This window comes from Octodon degus, unplaced genomic scaffold (genome assembly GCF_000260255.1).
Source record: "Octodon degus isolate 3935 unplaced genomic scaffold, OctDeg1.0 scaffold00092, whole genome shotgun sequence".
In the NCBI taxonomy this organism is placed as follows: Eukaryota; Metazoa; Chordata; class Mammalia; order Rodentia; family Octodontidae; genus Octodon; species Octodon degus.
In genome coordinates this window covers 6562033-6586750 of record NW_004524668.1, presented here as the reverse complement: position 1 = coordinate 6586750, position 24718 = coordinate 6562033, and the positions used below count along the sequence as shown (strand labels likewise).

Genomic DNA, 24718 nt, shown 5'->3' with positions numbered 1-24718 from the left:
TGGGAGGGGGTGAGGCCAGCTGCCTGCGACAAGCAGACAGATACAGCCAGTCACTTTGGAGTAGGACGGTACAATAGGGCAGTGGGCAGGGAGGGAAAGGACAATGTGGAGAGATGCCCTGGAAAAGCCCCTTTGATACTGACTCCAAAGTGAGATCTGGGCCTTGCAAGAGCTCTGGTAATCTGAGGAAGGGCAGTGGGCAGCAGGGACACACAAGCAAAGGTTCTAGGGCAGAGGCTGTGGCCCCAGACTCCCACCCGGCCCTTTGTGACTCGTTTCCTGTCTCTGAACCTCTGCTGGAGTACCAACAATGAGAAGAGCTCTTGACTCCAGGACACAGCCCCAGCTATGTGGAGGACCAGGACCCTTCCGTGAGAGAGAAGCTCCCAGCCTGCCCCGGGCTCAGGTGCCCTGGCACATGCCAGGCTGCAGTTGGTGGGCCCCACCCTTCCAGCCGGAGCTTGCCCAAGGTATGACGCCACCGCCTCGTGGCTGGCGGGCCAGTGGTGCAGAGCACAAGGGAGCACGTGTCACCACAGCAGGACAGGGAGAGCAGGCTGAGGGGTGGGGTGTGTCCCATGCTGTGCGGGGGAACCCAGCTTTCCCCATCCTGGCTACCTGCCGAGCTCCAACTGAGGCTTTTCTGGGGAGCTGATGGAGAAGGGTGACCTGGGGGTACGCAGGGAGCAGGGCAGGAAGAGGAGGCAGGGAGGGAGAGGGAGCGCAGAGATGGCAGAGGGCAGGAGGCAGGAGGGGGGAGTGCCTCTCACCTCTACACCAGCAGCTCTAGATTGAGATGTCGTCACCGTGGAGATGGGCAGTGGGCATGGGGTGGCAGCAAACAGGTCACCACCTGCCTGGCTCCAGGATGACTCAGCTCTGCTGTGTCACACCTGCCTGGGAAGGAGGGTATCAGCTGTGTCTGATGGTCCCTGGGAGACTCTGATGGTTCCAACAGCTGCCCTGATGTCCACTTTGTGTCAGGTCCCATCAGCCCCAACGCTGCAATGCCTCAGCCCCAGAGCCCCACTCATCCCTCCTCTCCTTCCTGGAGCAGGGGTGTCACCTCTGTCACAGCCTCCAGACCTCCTGTCTATGCTTCAGCTGGGGCTTGGTGTGCTCCTTCCAGAAAGACACCCCCAGGGCACCGCCCACTTGTCTGTGCCCTGGGCCTGGCACAAGGAAGGTTCCAAGAGGCACTGAAAGAAGGGGGCGGGAAGCTGTTGTTGCAGCTCATGGTCCCCTCCTGAGCTGGGTTGAACTTGGCATCTCCTGTAGCAGGCAGCCTGGTGCACAGAAGTGGGCCTGGTATAAAGGAAGCCATTGACTTCCGCCAACCTCGCCATCAGAAAGAAGCCCTCAGGCTGCCGTGGGAGTCTCACTCCAGGCAGGGATCAGGCCTGGAGAGTGTTGGGGCTCGGTCCCTATCAGTGTGCACCAAGTTTATTTCATTCAAAGTGCTGACTGATCCCCAGCTTGCAGTGCCAGCCTGAACCCAGGGTGCGCTGAGAGGACAGTTGAGACTGGGTGTGGTGGCGCACATCTGTAATCCCAGCCCTTGGGAGGCTGAACGCAGGAGGATCACTATGAGTCTGATCTGTGTAGTGAGATCCTGTACTAAATACATAATAAATAAACAAAAAAACCCAAAAGTGTTAAATGAAAGGCCTCAGCACAGAGGGGGCAACACCAGCCAGCTGATTGATCTAGCTTTGTCCGAGCAGCGCCCTTGCCCACCCTCGCCAGCCTTTGATGATGTGTGCCTAGTGGTACCTGGCACCCAGGAGCTCAAGCAAGTCCCTGCCCCTCTTGGGCCTGTCCCGTTTCTAAAAGTGGTCAAGGGAGCTTCCCTCGGGCAGGGACACTGCTTGTACAGGTAGCCATTGGGTGCTGGCAGGAGCACAAGGCACCAGCTGAGGTAAGCCTGTCCACCCGGAAGTCCTCTGCCCCACTATGGGGACTAAGGGGCCTAAGCTTTGGGGCCAGTCACCTACACCCCGCTTGGCCTCCACAGTAGGCACTGTGTTTGGACCTCCTTTCTTTCCTGACAAGAGGGGCTTCCTGGAGGTAGGGGATCAGTGCACCCAGCAAGCACCAGAGCTAGTTGCTGCAAACCCAGCCAAGGATGCCTAGCAAAGTTTGAGTTCCAGAGGAATGTAACGGTTTTGGTGTAAGTCTGTCCCACATATTGCATGGAGCAGTCCTATGAAAGTTGGCCTATGCAATGTTAGAGACACTTATATTGAAAAGCGTGCTTGTCAACGGCGTGAAATTCAGATTTAACTGGTTACTCTGCCTGCTCTGAGCACCTGCTTTGGTGCAGGATCCCACCCGTGAGCCTTGATTTCCTCTTAAGGCTCCTCGCAGCCAGTCCAGTGAACTGTGGGCATAGGGGAAGGGGCTGCCGCCAGCCTGCTGTACAGAGCCCAGCACGGGCAGTGCTGAGTGAGCTGCTGAGACAGAGTACAGGGAGGACAGGGGCTCTGTTCCTCTGGTCTCACACACCTGACTGTTCCCTTCTGAAGTAGCAGGAGCCCCTGTGCCTGCCAGGAGTAGGAGGAGCAGGAGGACCTAGGCCCCTGTGAAAAGAATTGGCCCACGGGCTTCCACTTCCGGGGCCAGGGCAGCACAGAGTGGCCTTATCGGGCTGTCCACACTCTCTCCGCAGGGCTGTGACCTCGTGCCCACAGACAGCGGATTCCTGCTGCATGAAGGCGCTGGGGCTGAGCACAGCCACGACGGGCTGGGCCACCTGCAGCTGGCAACTCTTAAGCCCAGCACTCAGGCCTCGCCACAACACAAAAGCCACCATCTAATTGCCCTGTTTGCCCTGGCACATGGGCCGACTGGGGCCACGGCCTGCTGTCATCCCAGGCCAGAGCTGGTTCTCAGGGCTTTGCATTGTGTCTTTCCAGCCCTAAGCACAGTTCCCAGAGTGAGGCCAGTTAACCTTGGGCTGCGGTGGCCCCGCCTGGCTGCCAGGCCCTGGCCAAGCCCTGACTCGGAAAGCTGCTGGGAGCTGCGACAACCTGACTGACTCCACGCCAGCCGAATGGGTGCAGGAGCAGGTGAGGGCACGGGGCATGGGCTAGATGCACAGAAAGGGGCCACAACCTCCACTCCCTCCCCCACCAGCTGTGCAGCCTTAGGCAAGTGCCATTGTTTCCTCTCTGAGACCAGATTCCTCTTCTGCAAAACAGGAAGAACAACAGTAACTCGGGCCCAGAAACCACGCCTGGCACAGTGCTCTGGTCACAGGGCATGGTCAGTACATATGAGTGGGACAGTGTCTCTGATTTCTAAGAATACTGACAGCTGATGAGCTGCCCAGCAGCACCCTTGGAGAGGTGGAGTGAGCAGGCAGGGGCTGGGGAGGAGTGGACAGGTCACCAGGCAAAGAACGCAGCAGGGCCTCAGGACAGCCCAAAGGACAAGCCCAAGGCTCTGCATCCTTCCCTCTTGCCATGGGATGGCACCGGCCCATGGTGAGACTTCTGGGTTCTTGTCCCCAAGGCTAAATTCTAGTCCTTTTGTGCAGAAAAGTGCAGACCTGCCGCCTCTTCTACACCATCACCAGGGTATCCCAGGAACTCACCTCCTTGTTCCTGTCTATCCCTGTCCTGTGAGGCTGCAGAAGCGGGAGTCTCCAGCAGCTGAAGGCCAGCGGTCTGTCTGGTGGCCCCAACCAGGGTTCTGTACGAGATTTGAGAGCCAGTATGGACAGGGCAGGAGAGCTGGGGACACTCGGTACTCTGACCCCCAGCCCCTCCCTGCTCACTTTTGAGCTCCACCCCCTTCCTGCTTGTCCCTTGGTGGACTTGCATACAGCTGGATGACAGCTTGAGTATCACCCGAGCCCTCTGCCTAGCACTACTGAAGGCCCGAGATGTGGGAAAGAGCAATGTCCTGTGAGTCATGGCCTCAGACAGCACCTTCCTGCTGGGCTCCCTGTCCCCACAGCAGAGATATGAGTTGGAGCAAAAAGGTATGGGGTGAGGTGTGATGAGCCAACCCTGGCTACCACTGGCTGGGGTCACAGCCCCTGGGACAGCCTAGAGCAGGCTCCATCCCCAGGCTGGGCGGATGCAAGGGAGGGAGGGGTCCACAGAGCCTCGACATAGCTCTGCTTCTGCCCAGGCCTGGCTCTGCACCTTCAGGCCTGTTGGCAAGGCCACAGGGGGCAGGCTAGCAGCACAAGGAGCCTGGGCCTGGTTCCGAGATTGGGCAGACAAGCTGGGTAGGAAAGGGAGTAGCCCCCTGGGGCAGCAAATGTGGAGCAGCAGAGACAGAAATAAAAGCAAACAGACACATCACTAAAGCAACCAAGCTGCGCAGACCATGGGGCATGTGTGTGTGCGCGTGCGTGTGCCTGTGCGCTGGGCTGGGTGTAAGACGTGACACCCAGTGGTGTGCACAGCAGGGCCCTCCTGCAGGACTCCCACCTGGCCAGTCCAGCCAAGGCTAGCTGTGACCAGGCTCGACTCTCCTGCACTCACTGATGGGAGTCCGCATTGCCAGACACATGGGGAGACCCACCCAAGCCCCGAAGGAGGCCTGGCTCTCACCACACCCTTGCTGCCCACCTCAGATAGAGGCAGCACCCCAGAGTCAAAGCCCACACAACACAGCTGTTTGGTCTGGGAAAGGTGCGCTTGCTAGCTGCAATGCACCCTTGGGTTCGGGTCCTGAGGCTGTGGGACAGGGGGGAGGTCAGGGCACACTCCTTCCTGAAGTACCCTGACAGGGACAGGCCCTGTGTGACAGACACACTGCTTGCTGTCTTCTGCCCCTGGCATAGCACTTGACCCTCAATCCTGGAATGAGCACGGAGGCTAAGCATGTGGTGGGGCTGCCTGGCCCCCTCGGCTCCCGCTGCCCCAGCAGGTGAGGTGAGTCACCTCCTCCAGGGGCTGTGCCCCATCCAAAATGTGGACCACCACCACCACCGCCTCCGCCTCAGGGCCGAGGCAAGAACAGGACGCGAAGGGCTGGGCAGAGCCCCTGGTGGCCCCACACATACCTGGCAGTGGGGAAGCGGCAGGGGCAGCCTTGTGAGCCACTGTGCCGCCCCATTTAAAGTTAGCAGAACACCAAACACGGGAAGCAGTTGCCAGGCTCAGGCCCACAGAGGCTCGGGCAGTCGGGGGAAGGCCAGCACCCCTCCTCCAGCTTTGCTGTTCAGTCCAGGGTTCCAGGGCCTCCAACTGCACCACAAGGCGCAGCCAGCCAGAATCAACTTAATTCTCCAGTGAAACCCAGGGCCCTGGGCAGCTCTGAGCCAGGAAAATGGGTCAGGACAGTAGAGGGGCCAGCTGCTCCGGGGTGTCCTCCAGCGCTCCTGGCATGGAGCATGGCTCAGAAGGGGCTGCTCTCCATAGACCAGGTTCTAGCCCTGCATGGGTGGGCACCACCAAGGCACAGGGGAGCTCCCACAGGCCGGTCTCAGCAGCTGTCCAGATGGGCCTCTAGGAAGCACCATGAAAACAAGATGTTTGGGAGGAAGCCAAAATCCTCCAAAGCCCTTGCAAAAAAATAATTAAAAAGCAGCTCCATAAAGCAGCAACAAGAGCAGACACTTTGTGAGGAGCTCTGGTGATGACAGCTCTGCGGGCCAGAGAAGCAGGTCTTGGGTAAGCTTCTGAAGGGGCAGATCCACACCCAACGTCCTGTGATGCGAAATGCACGATGGGGCGGCATGTGCTGAGCAGGGGGACCCCCGTCTACACAGGTACAGAAGCACGGCCCATGGTGGCTCCATCCTACTCCCTACCAGGACATGACCCAACAGTGACTGCATACGCCCCATGCCTGAGCTGGCCCTCGGGAGGCCCCCAGAAGAGGAGGAATGTCGGAGACCTTGGTGCATTCCCTGTGAGACAGCTGAGAAGCCCAGATCCAGTCTGTGTCCTTGCTAAACACTCCTGGACCTTACAGGCAAGATCTGTGGAAGGCAAGATCTAAGCAGACTAATCTCACTGGTGACAAGAGGCAGTACTACGTCCCTTCTGTAGGTCACATGCAAACTGCCAAGCCACCCAAGTCACAGAGACTTTCTCATCTGACAGCTGGAGAGGTTTCCGAGGGCCTCCGGTGACATGGCTGAGGTTAGAACTAAGGAGGGAAGGCCTGAGGCCCGCCTCTCCTTTCCAGAGGCAGGTTGGTTCCTCAGAAACCCTGGGTCTCCTGGCACACCCTCACTGGTCTGCCAGTCCTCCAGCTGGGCCCCACAAGTCAGCCTTTGTCTCTGGCTAAGTTCAAGGATGGCACTCACATCTGTTGGGGGCACCTGGTCAGGGGCTCCGGGAAGGACATGAAATTCTGCTGTGGATTTTGAGGCCCAGCATAATCCCAGTTTTAGGTGTTCCTGCCCAAGGAGCAGGCCACGTGAACTGCACATCCAGGCAGGAACCGATGTCACCCAGAACAGAAGGGGCATCAGCAAGCTCTCCCACCTCCCCGAGACCATGTCTGAGTCAGCCTTTCACTGACGTCTGGGAGAGGCTCTCAGCAGCTCCCATGAGCGAGGGGGAAGCAGGTGTTAGGAGGCTTAGGGTGGGGCTTCCGCACAAACCCACCACCCCAAGCTCCGGGCTGGTGAGCTCAGGTGGGGTGGGATGGGGTGGAGGCTTCCTCCCAGGGCTGAAAGTAAGCATGCATGGGGTGCCCCTCATTACTCTGATCCCAGGGTTCTCTAGGCCATGCCTCTCTCCACGATACCTCTGCCAAGTCACCAATAGGACCCTGACTGGCGCCAGCACAAGACTGCCAAATGCTCCAAAGTCCCTGCTGCTGAGGAAGCCCAGAGCCTGCTCCCCTGAGCCCTCCTGAGTGGAGGACCAGACAATCGCTGTGTCTCTAGGGTTCTGGGTTGCAGCTCTTAAAGATCAAAGAATTAAGAGCAAAGCTGGGAGCTTTGTTTTTTTGGGAAAAATCATAGCCACGAATGTGGTGCCCTGACTTGCCAGCCGCCAGTAGACAGGCTTTGTGGTGCCAAAAGGAGGCCAGAGACAGCTACTGATATGCCAGTCTTCCTGTGCAGACCCGCAAGGGCTACGCCTGCCGCCAGCATAACCAGGATGGTGTCTGTAGCAGTCAACACCTCCTTTCTCATGTGGATTAAGTCATTCATTTATTTCTCAAGATGTGCACACTCAAGTATTAGGCTGGCCAGGACCACGCAAGGCTCCTGGGTATGTACAGGTCCTTGGATGGCTTGGGCTACTGAACTTCATAGCTAGTGCACCACACACACACACACACAAGCACACAAGCACACACGCACGCACGCACACACGCACGCACAAGAGAGAGAAAACAGGAAGCCTAAAAACCCCAAGCCACTCCAAGAAAACTGTGGGAGAGGAGAGGGTAACGATGCAGCATCCCCCGGGGGAAATCAACAGGCGAGGAGGGAAGTACAGAGTGCGGAAGGCAAGCTAACTCCATCTCCGTCAACTGCAGCTCCATGGGGATGGTCAGGGGACTGAGTTCAACAGGTCCTTCAGGAAGCTCTCTGGATCGGTGATTTCTGACAGAAGACCTGCAAGACACAGGGCAGAGGGTGAGAAGGGTGGTGTGCACAGCCCTGCCCCACAGGCTCACGGCTGCGCCTTCATGTAGGGCATGCGCTGTGCCCCGACAAGCTTCGGTGCCGCTGCTCACGGCACACCAGCAAGGACCAAGGAGTCTGTGGGCCGCACATGCTCTCCTGCTCCAGAGGCAGGCACTGCCCCTGGGGACAACGCGGCAGAGGCCAACCCAGGCTTCCCATGGCACAGGATCTCTGGCTGGCTACAAGGTCACTGCAGGACCTGCAAACCCTGCAAATGCATGTTCTGAAGGCAGTGTGCACACAGCCCTGTTTCCTCAAAGGGATCTGGAGCCAAGGAAAAGCTAACGCTACTGCCCTCGAGGGTGGTAGGAATCGGGGGACAGGACAGGACCTAGAGTTCTTCTGATCCCAAACTTGGTTTCCTGAGCAACTTACAGATTCAGGTGCTACGTTTCCTTCACTATCAGGAGAGAGTGGGAAGCCCTGCTGCCCTGCTGTGCGGGTTACGTGAAGCCCTGAGTGAGCAAGTGCCCAGCTCAGAGGTTACCCCAAGGTCCTCAGGCCACCTTCACCAAATGGGACGCAGCAGACCCAAAAGCTCTGAGTTAGATGTGGTGCTCTTAACCCTTTAGACCAGGCAATGTCCAGACCAAAGCACCTCTGAGTGCTTGCACTGGTGCAGGGAACAGACTGCTCTCGGCTGGCTTTGGAAGGGGTCTGTGTTTTTGGGCTCGAACAGGGTGTGTCTGACACCCTCAAGTTTCTAACAGCTTAATGAAGTAATGAAGTCATGCTATGAAGCCTGACCCAGGAGTGCAGGCCACATGAAGCCCCAGGGCTTTTGGAAAAAGTGCCAGGCTGGATCTGGGGTAGGAAGAGAGGAACTCACACCCACATCACTGCAGACCTCTAGGAGGTCTTGTTCTCAGGAGAAGCAGATGCGAGGAAATGTTAACGAGGCGTTTTCCTGACAGTGGGACCCAGGGGCTCTTCTCCTGCACCTGTACATAATCCCCGCAGTGAATACCAGAAACACTAAGCAGGAGCCAAGCTAACAAAACGGCTCTGGCGGGTCTGGTTACCCCAACTTTGGCTTGAGGCAGCTGTCCGTGAAAAGGACAACACCAACAAGGGCCCACCAGACAACAGCACCTGCAACCTACGAAGGACTGAATTTTCAATCCTAGGAGGACTTTCCTAGACCTGGATCCAGTTACCTAACCCTATGGTCACCTTCTCTTGGGTATGAAATCCAAACAAATTTTAGTGTTTATGCAATTAGGATGACAAATTTGTCATAGAGAGACTGTACACAGGGCAGACAGTGAACTTCAGTACTGCTAGCCGCGCAATGAAGAGCTGTCTGGCCCCGTCTCATGGGACAACTATTCGAAGTGCTGCCCCATTCATTCACTCAAAAGATGCTCTTTGCTCAATATTTACCATCTACTTAAGAATCACAGAAAAAAATCCTGCACACCTCTCCAGGGACAGCTGTGACATACATAAGAGATAAGAGGTCTCTGTCCACAAAAGGCGAGCGAGACAGGCGCGCTTTTCAGATGTTAATTCTCTGACCTGTCAAAAAAGCTACACGGAAAATGGAGTTCAAACACTTCCTGGCCACCCCTTGGCCACTTAGCCCAGCACTGTCACTGCACGTCTAGCATGGGGGGTACAGAGCCACTGGTCAGGCGGGGTGGCCTCAAGCAGGGGCGCCTGTACGAGGAGCAGCACAGAGCCTCAGGGTAGAGTCTGCGCTCACACTTCTCTGGGGCTGTGGGGAGCTGGCTCACACCCGTGCTTCCTGTGCGAGGCAAGGACGCACTGGCCAGCCCCACTGAGGCAGACACGGGGCTCTGCAAGGGAGATTTCAAAGACGACACCTGGACACTGACCAGCTACGTCGAGGAACTCGGAGAAGGTCTCCACTGGCATGAACTCCTCCTGGAAGGTTTTCAGGGCTCTGTCGGCAGCTTCGTAAATGGGCATGTCGTTGTGGCGGATGTACTCAGCCAGAGAGCAGGACCAGCCGCCCTCCGTGTTACTGGTAGGCACCTTCTACAAGAACCAATGCAGTCACTCACAGAATGCCTCCGTGCTTTGCCTCCAGCCTGTGGAGCTTTGTCAGCCCTGGGGAATGAGCCTCCCCCGGCGCGCAGCCCTTCCCAGAGGTGTGTGCTGCCTCCAGAACCAGAGGAACTGAAAGCACTTCTCAGGGTGCCGTCTGAACACAGGGCTGCACTCCTCCCTGCCCCCACTTCCCAAGCAAGGGAAGCATCACTGTGCTTCCACTGAGCTGTTCACTCAGGTGAGGGCAGAATCTGGCCTGGAGACACAAGGGACCCTCCTGTAAGCAGGGAGGGTGAGGGCTGCACAGAGCACCAGCTCACCCACAGAGGGGTGGAGGCAGGCTGCGGTTGGGGTGTGGTGCATCTGGAGCCCACGGCAGGCTGGAGAGTAGAGAGTGGGCTTGGCTGCACAGCTAGATGTGCAGGGCTGGGCTGAGCACACTAACCCCCACCATACGGGCCTCTCCTTCCTAGAGGAAGAGCACCGCCACATCTTCAGATGCGGAGATCATGTCAGAGTCCGGAGTACAGGGGTTCTTACCCCCTTCAAAGAAACAGGCTGGGCCCCCAGTGGCTTCCTTACCTTAAACATGTTGTAAATGAGATCAACCAAGGCCCAAAAAAGAAGGGAGGAACGATAAGCAGAATAGTCCTTCACTGCTTTATCTGTCAGCCTGGAAAAGAAAAACCCAATCTCAGGAAGTCCCTGGGAGGACACTTACAAGAACAAAGCTAAAAGCTAGGCATTCTGGGATCCAAAGAAGAGTCACCACAATCTATGCATCACATGGCTCAAGTGAGGTGCTTGCTTTCTTGGAAAACAGTTGTGGGCAAGAGATCGTGAAACCTTGGACAAGATCTCAAATCCAGATGGCTCCTTCAGCCCTACCTCCCCAATTAGGTAAAATGAACATGCGGTACACAGTTCAACATGGCAACCAGATGCCTCCTGACTAAAGAAATGCAAGCTCCATGTGAGCCGTCTGGTGCAGGGGCGCCTAACAAACAAAGCTCAAGGAGCGGTACAATACTCACAGCCTGGATTAGAGTCCCAACACTATAAAATAAGGAGGGAAGAGGGGACCTAGTTCTGCTTCCAACCTCACATTTGTAGCAGGAGAAGCTTTATAAACAAGTCAGCAGATCCAAACTAGCCCAATAGTCCTCTGTCAAGCACAGGCTCTATAAGAAAATGGGGTTGGCAGAGACTCACGGTTGGCAGGTGGTGTCTAGGATGGAGCATGCAACGCCCCAACACCTGCTAAGAACCCAGGATAAGCCCAGGGCTGCGCACCACACCCCTGTGCTTGTAACCAGCACTGTTCCCACTTGGCCTAGTGAGGCAACCCAGGAGGAAAGACCAGTCAGTGCCTTGGACTACTCAAGGCACTGCAAGGTGCATGCCACCTTGGTGGATGCTCTCAGGCTCTGGAAGGATTACACCAGGTAGAGCACCTATGAGACACAGAAAGACCAGCTCACCCCTCAGCACTGGGAGTGGGCTATCAGCATCAGGATTTAGTTTCTACCATCCCAAGTCTGTGAGAGACTGTGTGATGTAATGACCATTAAGTTTATGCTAAGCATGGAAAAGCCAGATGGGTCCTGTCACAGCGTACTTCACAGGACACCCTAGGACGCATCCCATGACTCAAGGAGCAGGTATTGAAGTGGTGAGCACTAAAACGCATGTGTATGTGCAAGAAGACAAACACCTGCTATTTATTGCAGAAGCTAGGACTATGGGCCTCAAGGAAAGGAAATGCCTAGGGTGGGAGGGGCCCTCCACATGTGAATCCAAGAGACATTTAACTCAAAAAAGTTAAGTAAACCATTGAGATTTCCTGTGTGCAAAAGTATGCTGCCGGTAGCCTTCCTCTGCTCAAAAGCTTCCACTTTATCCCCTGCCTACCAGCCTGAACAGAACTGTGGCGGGCCTGGAAATGAAAATGGCCAACCATTTCTCTGCGTCTGAGTCCTGGCCGGAAGGATACCAAATAGGCCGTGCCAGAAGCCCAGGCAACTCTCAGGCATACGTATCTCCAAGTTTCTAGCTGAGAAAGAACTTCTGAATATAAACCACACAGAAGTCTGTGGCTGTTTGAACTGTATTTTTATGTGTCTGCTACTGGTCACCCACCCCTCTAAGATGTACAGGAATAGGACAAAGCTTGTTGCCAGTGGCACTGCCCCACCAGGATGACACTGCCTACATGGCCTTCCCCTGGTCACCCCTATAAGGATTTTCAATCCTGGGCAAGCCCTTAGTGTCTGCTAGACGGTCTCGTGGGTGGCAGGCCCTTGTCTGGGACTGTCCTGCTTTGTTAAGCAGAAATCATGGAGGACCTGGCCCAACTTAATTATTTTTAAGGCTAATTAATAAAGGTGACTAAACTGCCTCAGAGAAAATGGTAATGCATACATGCAGAGTACCCTGGATTTCCTCATTAGGCTGTGACCAACTCAACTTTCCTGAACAGCCTGAGACAGGAATGAATCCAGCCTCCTGATTAAAGGCAGAACCAGATTTCACACCTGCCATGGCGATGCTTGGTGCCTGGGCTCAATAAGTGGCCACTCTATTTGCCATGGATGCAGGTCAAGTCCAATTTATTAGAAACCTTAGAGTCTCAAGATCTAATGCCTGATATTGAGCAGCTGGTTAACTTAATGCTCAGGCTCTTGGGAAACATTGGAAAGTGACACATTCAGAATTGGGGCACAGCTATACAGGAATCTAATAAGACCTGCTCCCTCCCACTCTACCCAAACAGACTCATACTGGGCACATTCAGGACAGTTCCACATTGAATCAGCCAGATTCAATACGACTGGTCCCTCACAGCCGTGAAGTGCTGCCCACAGCTGGGCAAGACCTGTGTATCAGAGCTGCTGGCGCTAGAGACCCAGGTGTGCTGATCCATACTCCCCCATGTGGTCTGTCATACCCTGTGCTTCCTTGTTTGCCTACACACTGTGAAAATGATTCCTGCGAGCCTAAGGTCAAGTCAGGGCTGGGGAAATAGCTCAGCAGCATAAGTGCCTGCTTGGCAACCACAAGGTCCCAAGTTCAATCCCTAGTACCACTCACTCTCTCTCACACCCCCCCCCCCCACTTGTTTAGGGCTGGGGAGATAGCTCAGTAGGGTAAGTGCTTCCCTGACAAGCACAAGATCCCAAGTTCAATCCCTGGTACCACAAAAATAAATAAATAATCCAGAAGTCTCAAGCAGAATCACAGGGGCAGATCTTCCAGAAATGAAGCAATGGTATGTTTCACTCAAGTGGCAGAAGTCAGCTCTCAAACCAAACCTATGGGTGGCTCCCTGACAAGCAAAGACTGTTCAGAGCCAACAGCAGCGGCCAGAGTGGCACCGGAGTCCCCTCTCTGCCAAGCAGGCCTGTAGTGGTCTCCAGAGTCAGGGGTGACAGTGGTACTTTTTCGCAGTTGTTTCTTTGAAGACCCCACCACCTAACCCAAACCACAGCACAAGGTCCCAAAAACTAGGAGCGCTTCCCTCCTGAATGTGGCTCCTTCTTTGGGAGGTATCCATAAGAACAGAGAGTGGGTCTGGAAAAGGTGTCACAGGACATGGCACAGACAGGACAGGAGTGTACCAAGGAGGGGACTTTTAATTACTAGGAAAGATAATCCCCAGCTGCAGCCATGCTGAAACTTCCCTAGTTTATGCCAAAACCAGCAGGTCAGCAAACCTACTTACACCCAGCTTAGCCTCCTACAGCCCTCATCTCATTAGCCGTATCACCCACAGCCTGGCTGGCTTCCCTGAATTTCCTACAGCAGTTGAACATGGTTCCACCTTTCCGGTGGCTGAACACAAAAGCCAGAGGGGGTGGAGCAATCACCAGCCACGGCCTGGACTTGGTGAAATAGACCAAGCATCCCTGTCAGCTGCACAGTGGGATGAGCAGGCCTCCAGCTAGCTACATGGACAAGACTCCTGAACACACCATGAGGACACATTCCAGGCAGCAGCTTCCTGAAGTAGATACTGACCTGGTGGCTCCCCCTGGAGCCACTGCACGGGCCTGTGAGGTTACCAGTAGCCTCCGCAGGATCTCCACGCGTGTGGCTCTCCACTGCTCAGGGGGCAGGACGTGCAGGGCCAGGACTGTGAAGTAGTAGGGTCCATCCACATCAAAGGCACTCTCCACCCACTTCTCCTTGGGCTGCTCTAGGAAGCCTTGGAGGTTCTTCTCTTCTCTAGATGTCGCTCGGGTCCTAGAAAAAAAGGGGCATGGGAGAAGCAAGAAAGAAACAGGGTGCCACACAGGAGGAGGAACTGGCTTAATGTGCCATCTTCTTGCACAGTCAGTCGAATACTGGCATGGCTGAACCATTTCTCTGGGCACCCTAAAGCTTCAGCTCCTAGGCCTTCAGCTCAGTCCAGTTCTCAAAAGTCCTGGCTCTTGAGCAGCCTGCTGCTGGGCACATTCTCCAACATGGACTTGTGGCAAGCACTCCAGAAATGTCGAAGTGAAGTGACTTGCCCGAAGGTATGAAGCCAGCCAGTGAAGGGCCCCAAATGGGAATCCAGTTTCCCTGACTGGAGCCTTCAGCCCGACCCCTCCCTTTCTCCACGCAGACATCGAAAGTTAGGTGGTCTGCACTGAACGTGCACCTAGCTCTTGCTCTGCCAGGCGGGTATCCTCTCTCACTCATTAGAACAGTCTCTGCCAGGCAAGTGCCACTGCTCACTCTCACTCCTGCCTGAACTGCAACAACGATCACGGCAAACCTGGGTGCCCGGCACTGTCCTCGTGCTGTATGTGCACTGTCTCAGTCGACCTCAGAGAACCCTGTGGACAGGTACTACCACCATCTCAGTTTTACAGAGAAGAAAACTGAAGTACAGAAGAGCAAGGTACACTAACACAGTCACACTATGGGGAGAGAACTGGGCCAAGCACCTCGGTGGGCTCGGGAGCCGCCCATCTCTGCCTCTGTCTTACTCCCTGTGGTGAAGTTCCGAGTGGTGGTCATGGATCCAGCTCTAAGAGATCCCTGAAGGCCTTCCTGATTCGGTGTTGCTGGCCATGCTCTCCTTATAATCTGGCTGGTGTTCTTGTGCCATGAATTCTAGACGCTCTATCCCAATTCAGCACGCATGTGCAGGAAGACAAATGCAAGACAAGTGGCTGCCAGAATCCCAGCGCTGGTGGCGTCTGGTGCCACCGCCACCGCCACCGCCACCACATGGGTGTGGGAGGAGAGGGTGCAGTCGCAATGCTTCCTCTGTTCCCTGCAGAATGGGCACGGCTCCGAAGGATGGAGACTTGACGGAACCTGCCAGCTTGGGGAATCTGAGCCTTCTGCCAGCCTTCTGACCTGCTCAGGCTCCACTCTGGCTCCATGTGGCAAACCTGCCATTGTACATAAACATTCCACCAAAAGCGTCCAGCTGCCCTGCAGCCAAGCTCATGCCAGCATCAACTGGCCAGTGGGAAACTGCAGCTGAGAAGCCGAAGCTTCCAGGGCCACCTCTGCTGCCCAAGGCAACTGTGACAGAGCCAGCTCCTCTCCAACTCAGGGCACAAGCATGAGATCCAGACTTCTGGCATGCAGGGACACTGACAGCTCTATCCCAGCTGGGTAAATCAATGCAAGTGTTTTCCTCACTGCAGCTGCTTCTCTGCCTGGAGAAAGGAGCAGCCCACTCTACCACACAGCTGCCAAGACTTGTCTGCACAAAAGCCATGGCCAGCTAGGGCCCCAAGAACACCGACAACCAGCACTGTCAGCCCCGTGGTGGGTCTTGGACAGTGGGAAGCTCTGTGCCATCAGCCAGGCCAGGTGTCTCCTGACAGACCAAGCAATTTGACAATGATGTAATGCATGCTGACAGCGCCCTGCCCTGTGCCTTTAACAATGCTGCCTGCAGTCTTGTGGTTAGCCTTTTATTTCACAAGGACAAGAGGAAGGAGAAAATAACATTGTTGATGAGAGAAGACCAGGAAGGACAAGAGCTGATGGCTCTGTTGCTGTGCTGGACTCTCACAGCCTTTCCACTGGCTGCCAGTTCTCTGCCTGCCAGTACTGAAGTCTTGGCTACAAGTTCCACAAGCAGCACCCATTCAAATAAAATCCAAAAGCTACAGCACAATAAGCTTCTTATTTTGCTTTAAAATCTTGGACTGCAATGGAAGCACATTTTCCACACCCTCTGAGCACTTCTTTAAAATCACACTTTAGGTGACACCTAACTATTCCACAACATGCACACAGATAACACATCTACTTGCTTCCTGGCTGCCTTCCTTCTTGGTTCACTTTCCCAGATGATCTCAAACACTTCCTCCCCTTACACTTGCCAGAAGCATTACTCACTGGAGAGAACACAGGGACAACAAGCCCAGTCTCCCATTCACAAAGCAGGGCCCCACTGTGCCGCAGCACCTTGACAGGAAGCCTGTACCTCCTGTGACGGCTCGCACACCTGACTAATGCTGCGCTGTGCTCCACCCTACGACCCTGCTCCCGAGGAGTCTTGAAAGTGGCAGCAGCAGCTTCTCATGTTTCCTGCTCTGCACTGGGCTAAAGCCAGTCCAAGGATGCAGCCCACGTTGCTCACAGTGGGCAACAGGTGACTCTGGAAAGTCACCCCCACTGCTTTATTCTGTGTAACCCCTAAAAGTTGCAGATGAACATCCCTATCTGAACAAAGGCTGCCTAGGGTAACCAGGGAGGTGATGGAAAAGCTGCATGCTTCCGCTGGGCAGAGAGGTAAGGCCTTTTATTTCACAAGGACAAGAGGAAAGAGAAAAGGTCAGAGGCTACAGGATACTGGCTGCAGGATACTGACGTGTTCAAGACGTAAAGCACAGTGTGAATGATGTACGGGATCAGGTGGATGTTGCTCTCTCGGCCACCCCCGCCTGTGTCTGCGCTGAATGACTGCTCCATGGCGAAGCGCAGGAAGAGCAGTTTGATGTCGTGGATGTTGAGCTGGTACGTGGGCTCCCGCTGGCCTGTACACTCCTGGAGGTAAGTGTTGTGCCTGGGGAGAAGCAGAAGGAACGCTGAAGCTGGGGAAGCCCAGCACAGAGGGTGGGGCCTCCCCCTGCACCTGACCTGATGGGCCACAAAGGTTAACAGAAGACAACAAAAGGAAGAGGGGAGAGTGTGCACTGAGCCAGCTGGCAAGCCACAGACACTTTCATTCCCACCGCGGCTGAATGTGAAGCTCTCCCAGCCCAGGTGAGAAGCTGCACACATATGGGGGCCTGTTTCTTTTTTTCCTTTCTTTCCAGTTTTTGAGACAGGGCCTCACTAGGTTGCCAGGCTGGGCTTGAACTGACAATCCTCCTGGATTCCACTTGCCTGGAGCTACAATTACACCTGTGGCATTTATCCAATCTTCCTGATGAGGTGCTTTATCCATAAGAATAACCTCTTCAGCTTCCAAGTACATTTTTTCCCCCTCCTAAGTATGTTTTTCCTGTCTACCTGGGCCCTGCTTTTTATAATCTAGGTGAGCTCAAGCAAACTGTTCAATTTCTCTGTGCCCCCAATTCTTTCATCTGTAAGATGTACAGAGCTGTAATGCACATTAAGCATTTAACATGAAACATGCTGCTCACTGTTACTTTTATCATTACTACTACTGGATGCCTGGTTACAGAAAACACTCTCTCATCGACAAGCTTTAAAATGGGACTTGGCAAGAGGAAACCACTCCACAAGGCCCTACCTACACATAAGGACCTTGGAGAAGCTTCACCTGTCCCAAGCTGGATTTGGAGGAACACAAGGACCTTGAAAGGACTCCGGCCACTAAGCTTTCATTAATTAAACATCAGAGCCACATACTCTAAAAGTGAATTCAGAGAAATTCTGGTCTTAAGGACCATGCCAGCAGTTCCACATTGGATGTCATAAAATCAACAAAGTAAGAAAGAACACAGCCACAGAAATCTTTTACACTGATTTCTCTCTCTGTGGTTGGGCCTCAGCAGGCCACCACCGCAGTAACCACTCCTACCCTGTCTCCCACAGCTGTGGACAACCACCTGTCAGAAGCAGAGATATGGATGCTCCATGAAGGGGACAAGAAATGCTGTTGCCAGGACCTGGGCCCATAGCTGCTCTTGCCCCCATCCGTGGGAACTCCCTGCTTTGTGCCATGGAAATGTTTGACACTCACCTTGCCAAGCAAGTGGCAAAAGCTGATTCAGGGACATGGGGCCCCCAGACCGGAAGGAGCCCATTGCACTTAGTGTTGGCGTTCTGCAGTGCAGCACTCTCCCACTCTTCCCGGCCTCGAGCCAACCTGGATGGGAGGACAGCAGAGCCAAAGGACTGGTGGGGTTAATCTGGTACCAGGCGCCTGTGCCCCAGGGGCTGGGCTCGTGAGCACTAAGGACATCAGGGCCACAGCCCTGACCCTGTAGAGAGTCAGCTTTCTGTGGCCTCCACATAGTAAATGCTGCCTTCACTAATTCAGATAGGCAAGCTGGCTCTCACCAGCCCTGGCCCGAGCCAAAGGCATTTTCCTGATGTGAGCACACGAGCCCATATGGTTTAGGGCAATATACCCTGCCCCAGCCCCAAGACTAAAGAGCAGATTTAAAACCTCAGGGTCAGTCTGGACCTTGGGCCAGGCCCACAGGTCACTGTAACACAGAATCCCACGGAAAGGAGGGGAGGCACTGGGTGCTACTCTGCAAGAGCCAATACCTACCTGACAGCAGCCAGATGACAGTCATAGTGCACGATGTTGAAGTGGGACACAGTGCTGTAGCCCTGCTGTTTCCGGGGCTTATTCTCCATCTCCTCCAAGGCTACCCGCTTAGTGAAGGTATAAATGCCTAGCACCTTTGTGGGCTGCAGAGACAACACCAAAAGGAGTGATAAGGAGAAATCCCGCCTCAGGCTGTGAAGGAGATGAAGCACAGCAGGGAGCCTGAGTTTCTCTTTTTCCAGGTGATGCCTGGGACTCAGGTGGCTTTCAGGAGGGAAGCACTTGGGACACTGGGTAACCTGCTTTTCCATGGATGGTTCTCACCACAACTCTTGTGGAGGCCACATTGTTCAGGGAAGCACTGAAAGGTGATAGGGCCTTAAGAGGTAATTAGGACAAGGGGGCTTCACCCACACCACTTGAAAGTTCTCTCCAGAGGAGTGTGCAAGCCCAGCACCTCTCATGCGTATCCTGCCTCTCCTCCTTATCACCTGTTTGTCCTTCAGCCATGACACCCTTATCATAAGAAACCTAGCTGATCTCAGCAGCATGCCCTTGACTTCCAGGAACGGCAAGCTAAATAACCCTCTTCTTTATAAATTACTCAGTTTTGGGCATTTTGCTATAGCAAGAGAAAATGGACCAAGCAATAGGTGATGGCTGCACTTCAGCCCAGCCCAGCGAAGGGGACAGGGCAGCAGCCCACAGGAAAGGCTGTACAGACAGAGGCGTGGGCACAAGCCAAGCCACCCTTCCTCTCTCTGCACCTCATCCATCTAGAGATGCAGAACATAGTGCTCTCTCAAAGTCACTTCCTTCTTCAAAGCTGTCAAGTAGGTGTGAGGAGGCTGCATTACAGCAAGACCAGCAAGGGCATTTGCCCTTCCACAGCCTGGTGTGAGAAGTGAACTCAAGCTGGGTAGGAGAAGCCATCTCCTAGGCCTTTAGTGGAGCAACAGGTCACCTGCCACTCTTCCTGCAGGTGCAGTCTCGCTTGGGTGCACCTACAAAATTGGGTTCTGATCTTCCCAGTCATCCAGAATGGAAGCCGAATGGTGTTTTGAACACCCAGGTCTGGAGTCAGGATAGCACTGCCTGGAAACCTGGCTTTGTCAGGTGCCCTTCATTTTCTTAACCCTAAACTAGTGCTTTTTTCCCCCAGAACTGGGGATTAAACTCAGGCCCTTGCGCTTGCCAGGGAAGCACTTATTCCACTGAGCCATCTCCCCAGCCCCTAAACTAGTGCTTTTTATAGGTTTAGATAGAACGACCCTGGTTCTGTAAGTCTCTTTACAAATTACTCAGTTTCCATAAAGCTCTGAGCATGAGGCCTAGCATGTGGAAGGAACCCACTGGGCGGTGCCTGTCCATGATGACGGTACTTGTGAGTCTGCCTTTCTGCCTGCAAGGGGAGCATCAGGTCCTGTTGTCAGTCTCTTAGACACAAGCCTTGACTCCAACCTATCTGAGAATAAATGGCCTGCAGGGGAGCAGTGCCCCTAGAGATGGCCAACCATGCCATCAAAGCCCACACCTCAGGACCAACCAGCACCCAGGACAGGTACCTGAAACTTGTACCCTTCCCTGCAGATGCAGCACGTGAGGCCTGGCTCCTCGATCAGCTCTTCCATCTGCTTCAAGAGTGTAGTCTTCGTTACCACCTGGCCCTTTTCATTTGTCTGTGGGAGAAGCCAGGCAGTGTGTCAGAAGGGGGATCCCTATATCCACTCCCACCCTGACTTGGGAACACTCAGGAAAACACACTAAGGACTCCCACACAGAGGAAAGCCTTTCATTTGTCCTCTAGAGATGAGAAAGACCTAGATTTTTCTGCTAGTCTCCCTTTTTGACAGGAACCACTGAAGCAGAGGTAACCACCAGGTGGGAAATTGGCATATTACCACATGCCACCAAAAAAGCCCTCCCCCTTCTTTTCTTTCTAGTACTAGGATTGAACTCAGGACTCTTGCTTGCCAGGCAGGCATATATGCTGCTGAGCTATCTCCCGGCCCCCAAAACCCTTTTGTACCAGCTATCCCATCTCAGCCACAAAGGGCTGATGCACCGTGATTCATGTGCTGTCCTGACGTGAGTGTCGGAATACAAGCTTCTAGCAGGGTTACTGTTTCCGCCAAGGCAGGACATGCAGCACAGAGCCTCTGTGCCAAACCCACCCTGCTCACCATTCTGCTGACCACTTATAGTACCAGCTGTGTGCAGTGGCCTATTTACTTGTTTGTTCATCTGAAAAATGAAGAGTATGGTGCTCCAGCAAGCACAAACACCACTCCCATGATGGTTACTGTCTCCACTTTTGTGAATTTGCTCTGTCACTTAATCCTGAGTCCCCCCACTCTAGCAGGACAACGGCCATCACCTCTGTGAGGGTGCCCAGCAGCACTAGTTCCTGCCCCACGCTCCACGCTACCGCCTCACAAGTGTACCCAGGGAAGGGCTGTACCGTCATGCCCAGCGTGCCCAGAGCCTTCTGCCGCATCGCCATGGCCATGCGCTTCTTCTCGGCCCGTGTCTCTCTGCGGGCTGCATCAATTTTCTTGTTCACGTCCGGGTGCTCTCGCAGCGCCTCCAGCAGGTTCTCTGCCAGGGTTCCGATGCCCTCATCGCTGGACACCTGCTCCAGCTTATGCAGGTTTGTGATGGAGTCAGTTCCAATCAGAACCTGCCAAGAGCAACCAGGGAGATTCGTGTGTCCAATTATGTAGGTAAGCCTTCTAGGGAGCTTAAAGGGTTATAAAATCAAGTAATGTGCGCAGTCTTATACCATCTGCCAAGCTCAGATCTTTTGATTCTGCGCTTCAAGAGATACAGAAGACGAGTGGAAGGAATGGCTCTGCCACTGACCTTTGACTAGTTACTACACTCTTTAGCTCCAGCACTCTCATGTATAAAGTTGGGGATAAAATCTGGGTTGTTGCAAAGATTAAACATTAGGTAACATGCAAAGGAGTCAGCACATGAAGGGCTCAGCAGAACACAGCCTCACCCCACAGGAGCAGCATGTGCTCAAGGAGGCTGGAAGGCACCACTCAGACCCTTCACCAGCGGGAGGAGTGGGGACGTCTGAACGCTGAAGGCAGGTGTGGTCTGGAAGAGCTGAGCTCGCTGGGCAGCATCCCCACATCAATGAAATCCCCACACCCCTGCCACAAGTAAATGGGCGGCAATTACTATATATCTGACAATAAACTGAAAACAACAAAGCCAACTTGCAACGTGAAAGCTCAGCAGTCAACTCAGATCATTTATTAGCTCATAAATCTATTCTCACCGCAGGTACACTTCAAATTTGTACTTCAGCAAAATTACATGTTAACTCACGTCTCATGCTCCTAAATGCTGAGCCAGTACTTCAAATGCTATGGATCTTTCCCACAAGCACCCAAACACCCTGGGCGTTAATGCACATGTGGGCACACATGGGACACACACGTGCAAAGCCATTTAGGTGCTGGGGGAGCAGACTCTGCCCTGACTGAGCCCATGTTCCAGGAAGCAGAGAGCTTACACATCCACAGCATACACAGACTCTCCTCCCGTGAACTTCCCCGTCCTCCACTTCCCTCACCACGAGACAAGCAGCCTTCTTCCCTCATCCAGCATCTTCGCTCTTCTGTGTGCAATCCCCACACCCTGTTTATTTTACCACCCTGACCTCTGTTGATTCTGTTCACGGGCTCATGTCCTACACATTGAGCACGGCAAAAGCCTGCTCTCCTTACTCCTCCAGTCTCCTCTTCCCAAACTCTCCTCTGGACTGTGCTGGGAGAAAAATCCGCATGCCTCTCCAGGGTGGTTACATGCTGTAAGTTCTGGCCACCCCTCATCTCCCTTCCACAACTGCTTCTGACTTTTTTTTCCCCTCAGTACTGGGGATTGAACTTAGGACCCTGAGCTTGCCAGGCAGGCACTTATTCTACTGAGCTATCTCCACAGCCCGTGCTTCTGATTCTTGGGTGGCTTCAACTTCTCTTTTCTGAGCCTTTGCAGGTGTCAAACACTCCCCTTAGAAATCAAATCCCTGGGCTAGGAAGATAATTCAGTGGCACAGCACCTGGCAGGCAAGCGCAAGACCCTGAGTTCAATTTCTGCACCAAAAAAGGGGGGAAAGAAATCAAGTTCTTTTCGTCCTTCCACGCTGCGTCTATCACGCTGCTCAGTCATCTCTCCATGTGGCTCCATCTTCCAACGGGTGGTAGTGCCCAGCGACACAGGCTGTGGCTGGCTCAGCACCTTCTCCTCAGCCCAGCCCAGGTCCAGACACAAAGGCGCTCCACAAATGTGTTGGAACAAAAATGAATGGCCAAAGTGGGAGTGCTCCGTATCTAGTTAGATAGCACCTTATTCCAAAGAAAGTAATTCCATTTAGTAACCAAGACTGAACCTGCAAGCCTGGTGCCTTGAGTTCTAATTGTCTGTGTTGCCTCTGAACAAAGCATAGTTCTTTTCCTTCATTTATTCCTAGGCAAAACAAGGCTGTTACAAAGATATGGAAAACAAGTATGTGAAGACTCTTCCTAGAATAAATTATCTTTACTAAGATATACTAATTAGGACTATCAAGTGAATTGAACAGATGTTTAGAACACCAGAGAGGAGTAAGAGAGCTGGAAGACTGCTTGTGTGTGTGCATGCGTGCGTCCTTCCTTCCTTTACAGACAAGTCTTACTACGTAGTTCAGGCTGGCCTTGCACTCACAGCGATCCTCCTGCCTCAGCTTTCCAAGTGCCACCTGCTCAGCTAGAGAAATCTCTACTATCATCATTACCAATTTTTTTTTTTTTTTTTTTTTTTTTTTTTTATTTATTTTTATTTAGTGCAGGGTCTATAGGTCCTACAGGGTTTCACTATGTAGCTCAGACTTGTGATTCTCCTGTTTTCAGCCTCCCAAGCGCTGGGATTACAGGTGAACAACCACACCAAGTCTCAACAGCAGTCTCAGCGCGCCCTGGGGGAGGCGCCAGAGTGCTGGGGATTAAACCCAGCCACTGCGCTCTGCCTAAGCAGGCACTTTAGTCCGCTGAGCTATCTGGCCAGCCCATCATTACCATATTTTTGAAGCAACTTAAAAGACCAAATTGTCAAATGAAAAGGCAAACCTACATTCCATGTAGAATATTACACAGGAAAAAAAAAAAAAAATCCAACCCTAAGGACTCAAAATTCAACATGAAAAACAAGCAATCTAGTTAAAAAATGGGCAAAAGACATGAACAGATATTCCACTGCATTAGAAACACATGACAAAGTGGCCAACATCATCAGCCACTAGGAAGATACAAGCTAAAAAAAAAAAAAAAGTGAGATGGCACTGCACATCTTCTAGGACAAAATTAAAACCAGCCCCTAAATGCTGGCAAAGATGCAGTGAAAGTGGGTCATTCAAACATTGTTAGTGAGAATGTAAAATAGTGCAGCCCCTCCAGAAAGCAATTTGACGGTTTCTTATAAAACTAAACCTGCAATTATGATACAACTGAGCAATTTCACTCTTGGCCATCTGCCCCAGAACATAAAAACTTACATTCACCCAGAAATCTGTATCTGAAAGTTTAATGCATCTTTATTAAGCAATATCCCTGGTAATCTGTCCGGGGCCAGCTAGCATCTATGAGGGTTAGTAGATACCTCAGCCCAGCAGGCAGAGATCAGGACTGAGCTGCAGAATGCAAGGGGTCGTGTGCCCCCACCCCCAGCTATCTGCGGCAGAACAGAAAGCAGTGGCAATGGTATGCTAAGTGTCCAGGGCCTGGCCAGAAACACAAACTGTGAAACAGTCGGGTCCACCACACACTCACAGTTTCACTGCTGCGTGGAAGATGCATGCGACAATGAAGCCCTGCTTAAGACAGAGTGGATGAAATCACAAATGCAATTATCCCCCCCCAACACCATCAGAGAAGAACCCGACGAGCCCTGAGGGGCTGCGAGTCCCTTCTCATATATCACCTAGTAGGGTGAATTACATCTCAAGGGGAATCGGGTGGTTCTATCTATCTAGTCCCTGGTAGGTAGAAGAGAATGCATGGCCCCCTAGGGCCCAAATGCACGCTAGCTACTCACCTGAGTGGCGGGGTGCTGGATGGCCAGGCCCCAAAGAAGCCGCAAGATAAATGGCAGTGCTGGGCGAGACAGAAACTTTTTCCAGATGTCAGCATCCAAACTGCAAAACAGGAAGGTAGGCATATCAACAGGCCAGAGAAGCAAAGGACCTGGAAGCTGGTCAGTGATTCAGACAAGTGGAAACTTCCCATGGTTGTTTAGATGTGGCCCTCCAAGAGTGCCACACGGAATCACAAAGAATAACCCAGCTCAGCTGAGATGCCAGAGAGCAATGAGTACTTTTAACAGACACCAAAATCCTGCCATTCTTT

General features: G+C 53.4%; 1 protein-coding gene across 7 annotated transcripts in view; it reads right to left on the bottom strand.

The window, feature by feature from the left end:
* Window positions 1-7356: 7356 nt before the first annotated feature.
* Ubr4 (ubiquitin protein ligase E3 component n-recognin 4) overlaps window positions 7357-24718 on the bottom strand; it is a 134468-nt gene continuing 117106 nt past the window's right edge. For all 7 annotated transcript variants that reach the window (XM_023722546.1, XM_023722550.1, XM_023722547.1 and 4 more), the window contains 10 exons: window positions 24408-24507; window positions 20788-21006; window positions 19892-20005; window positions 18327-18469; window positions 17790-17915; window positions 16449-16643; window positions 13643-13867; window positions 10208-10298; window positions 9451-9613; window positions 7357-7540 (listed from right to left, as the gene is read on the bottom strand). In XM_023722546.1, the coding sequence (XP_023578314.1) occupies window positions 7476-7540; window positions 9451-9613; window positions 10208-10298; window positions 13643-13867; window positions 16449-16643; window positions 17790-17915; window positions 18327-18469; window positions 19892-20005; window positions 20788-21006; window positions 24408-24507 (1441 nt within the window). In that variant the 3' untranslated portion in view covers window positions 7357-7475. The remainder of the gene's footprint in view (window positions 7541-9450; window positions 9614-10207; window positions 10299-13642; window positions 13868-16448; window positions 16644-17789; window positions 17916-18326; window positions 18470-19891; window positions 20006-20787; window positions 21007-24407; window positions 24508-24718) is intronic.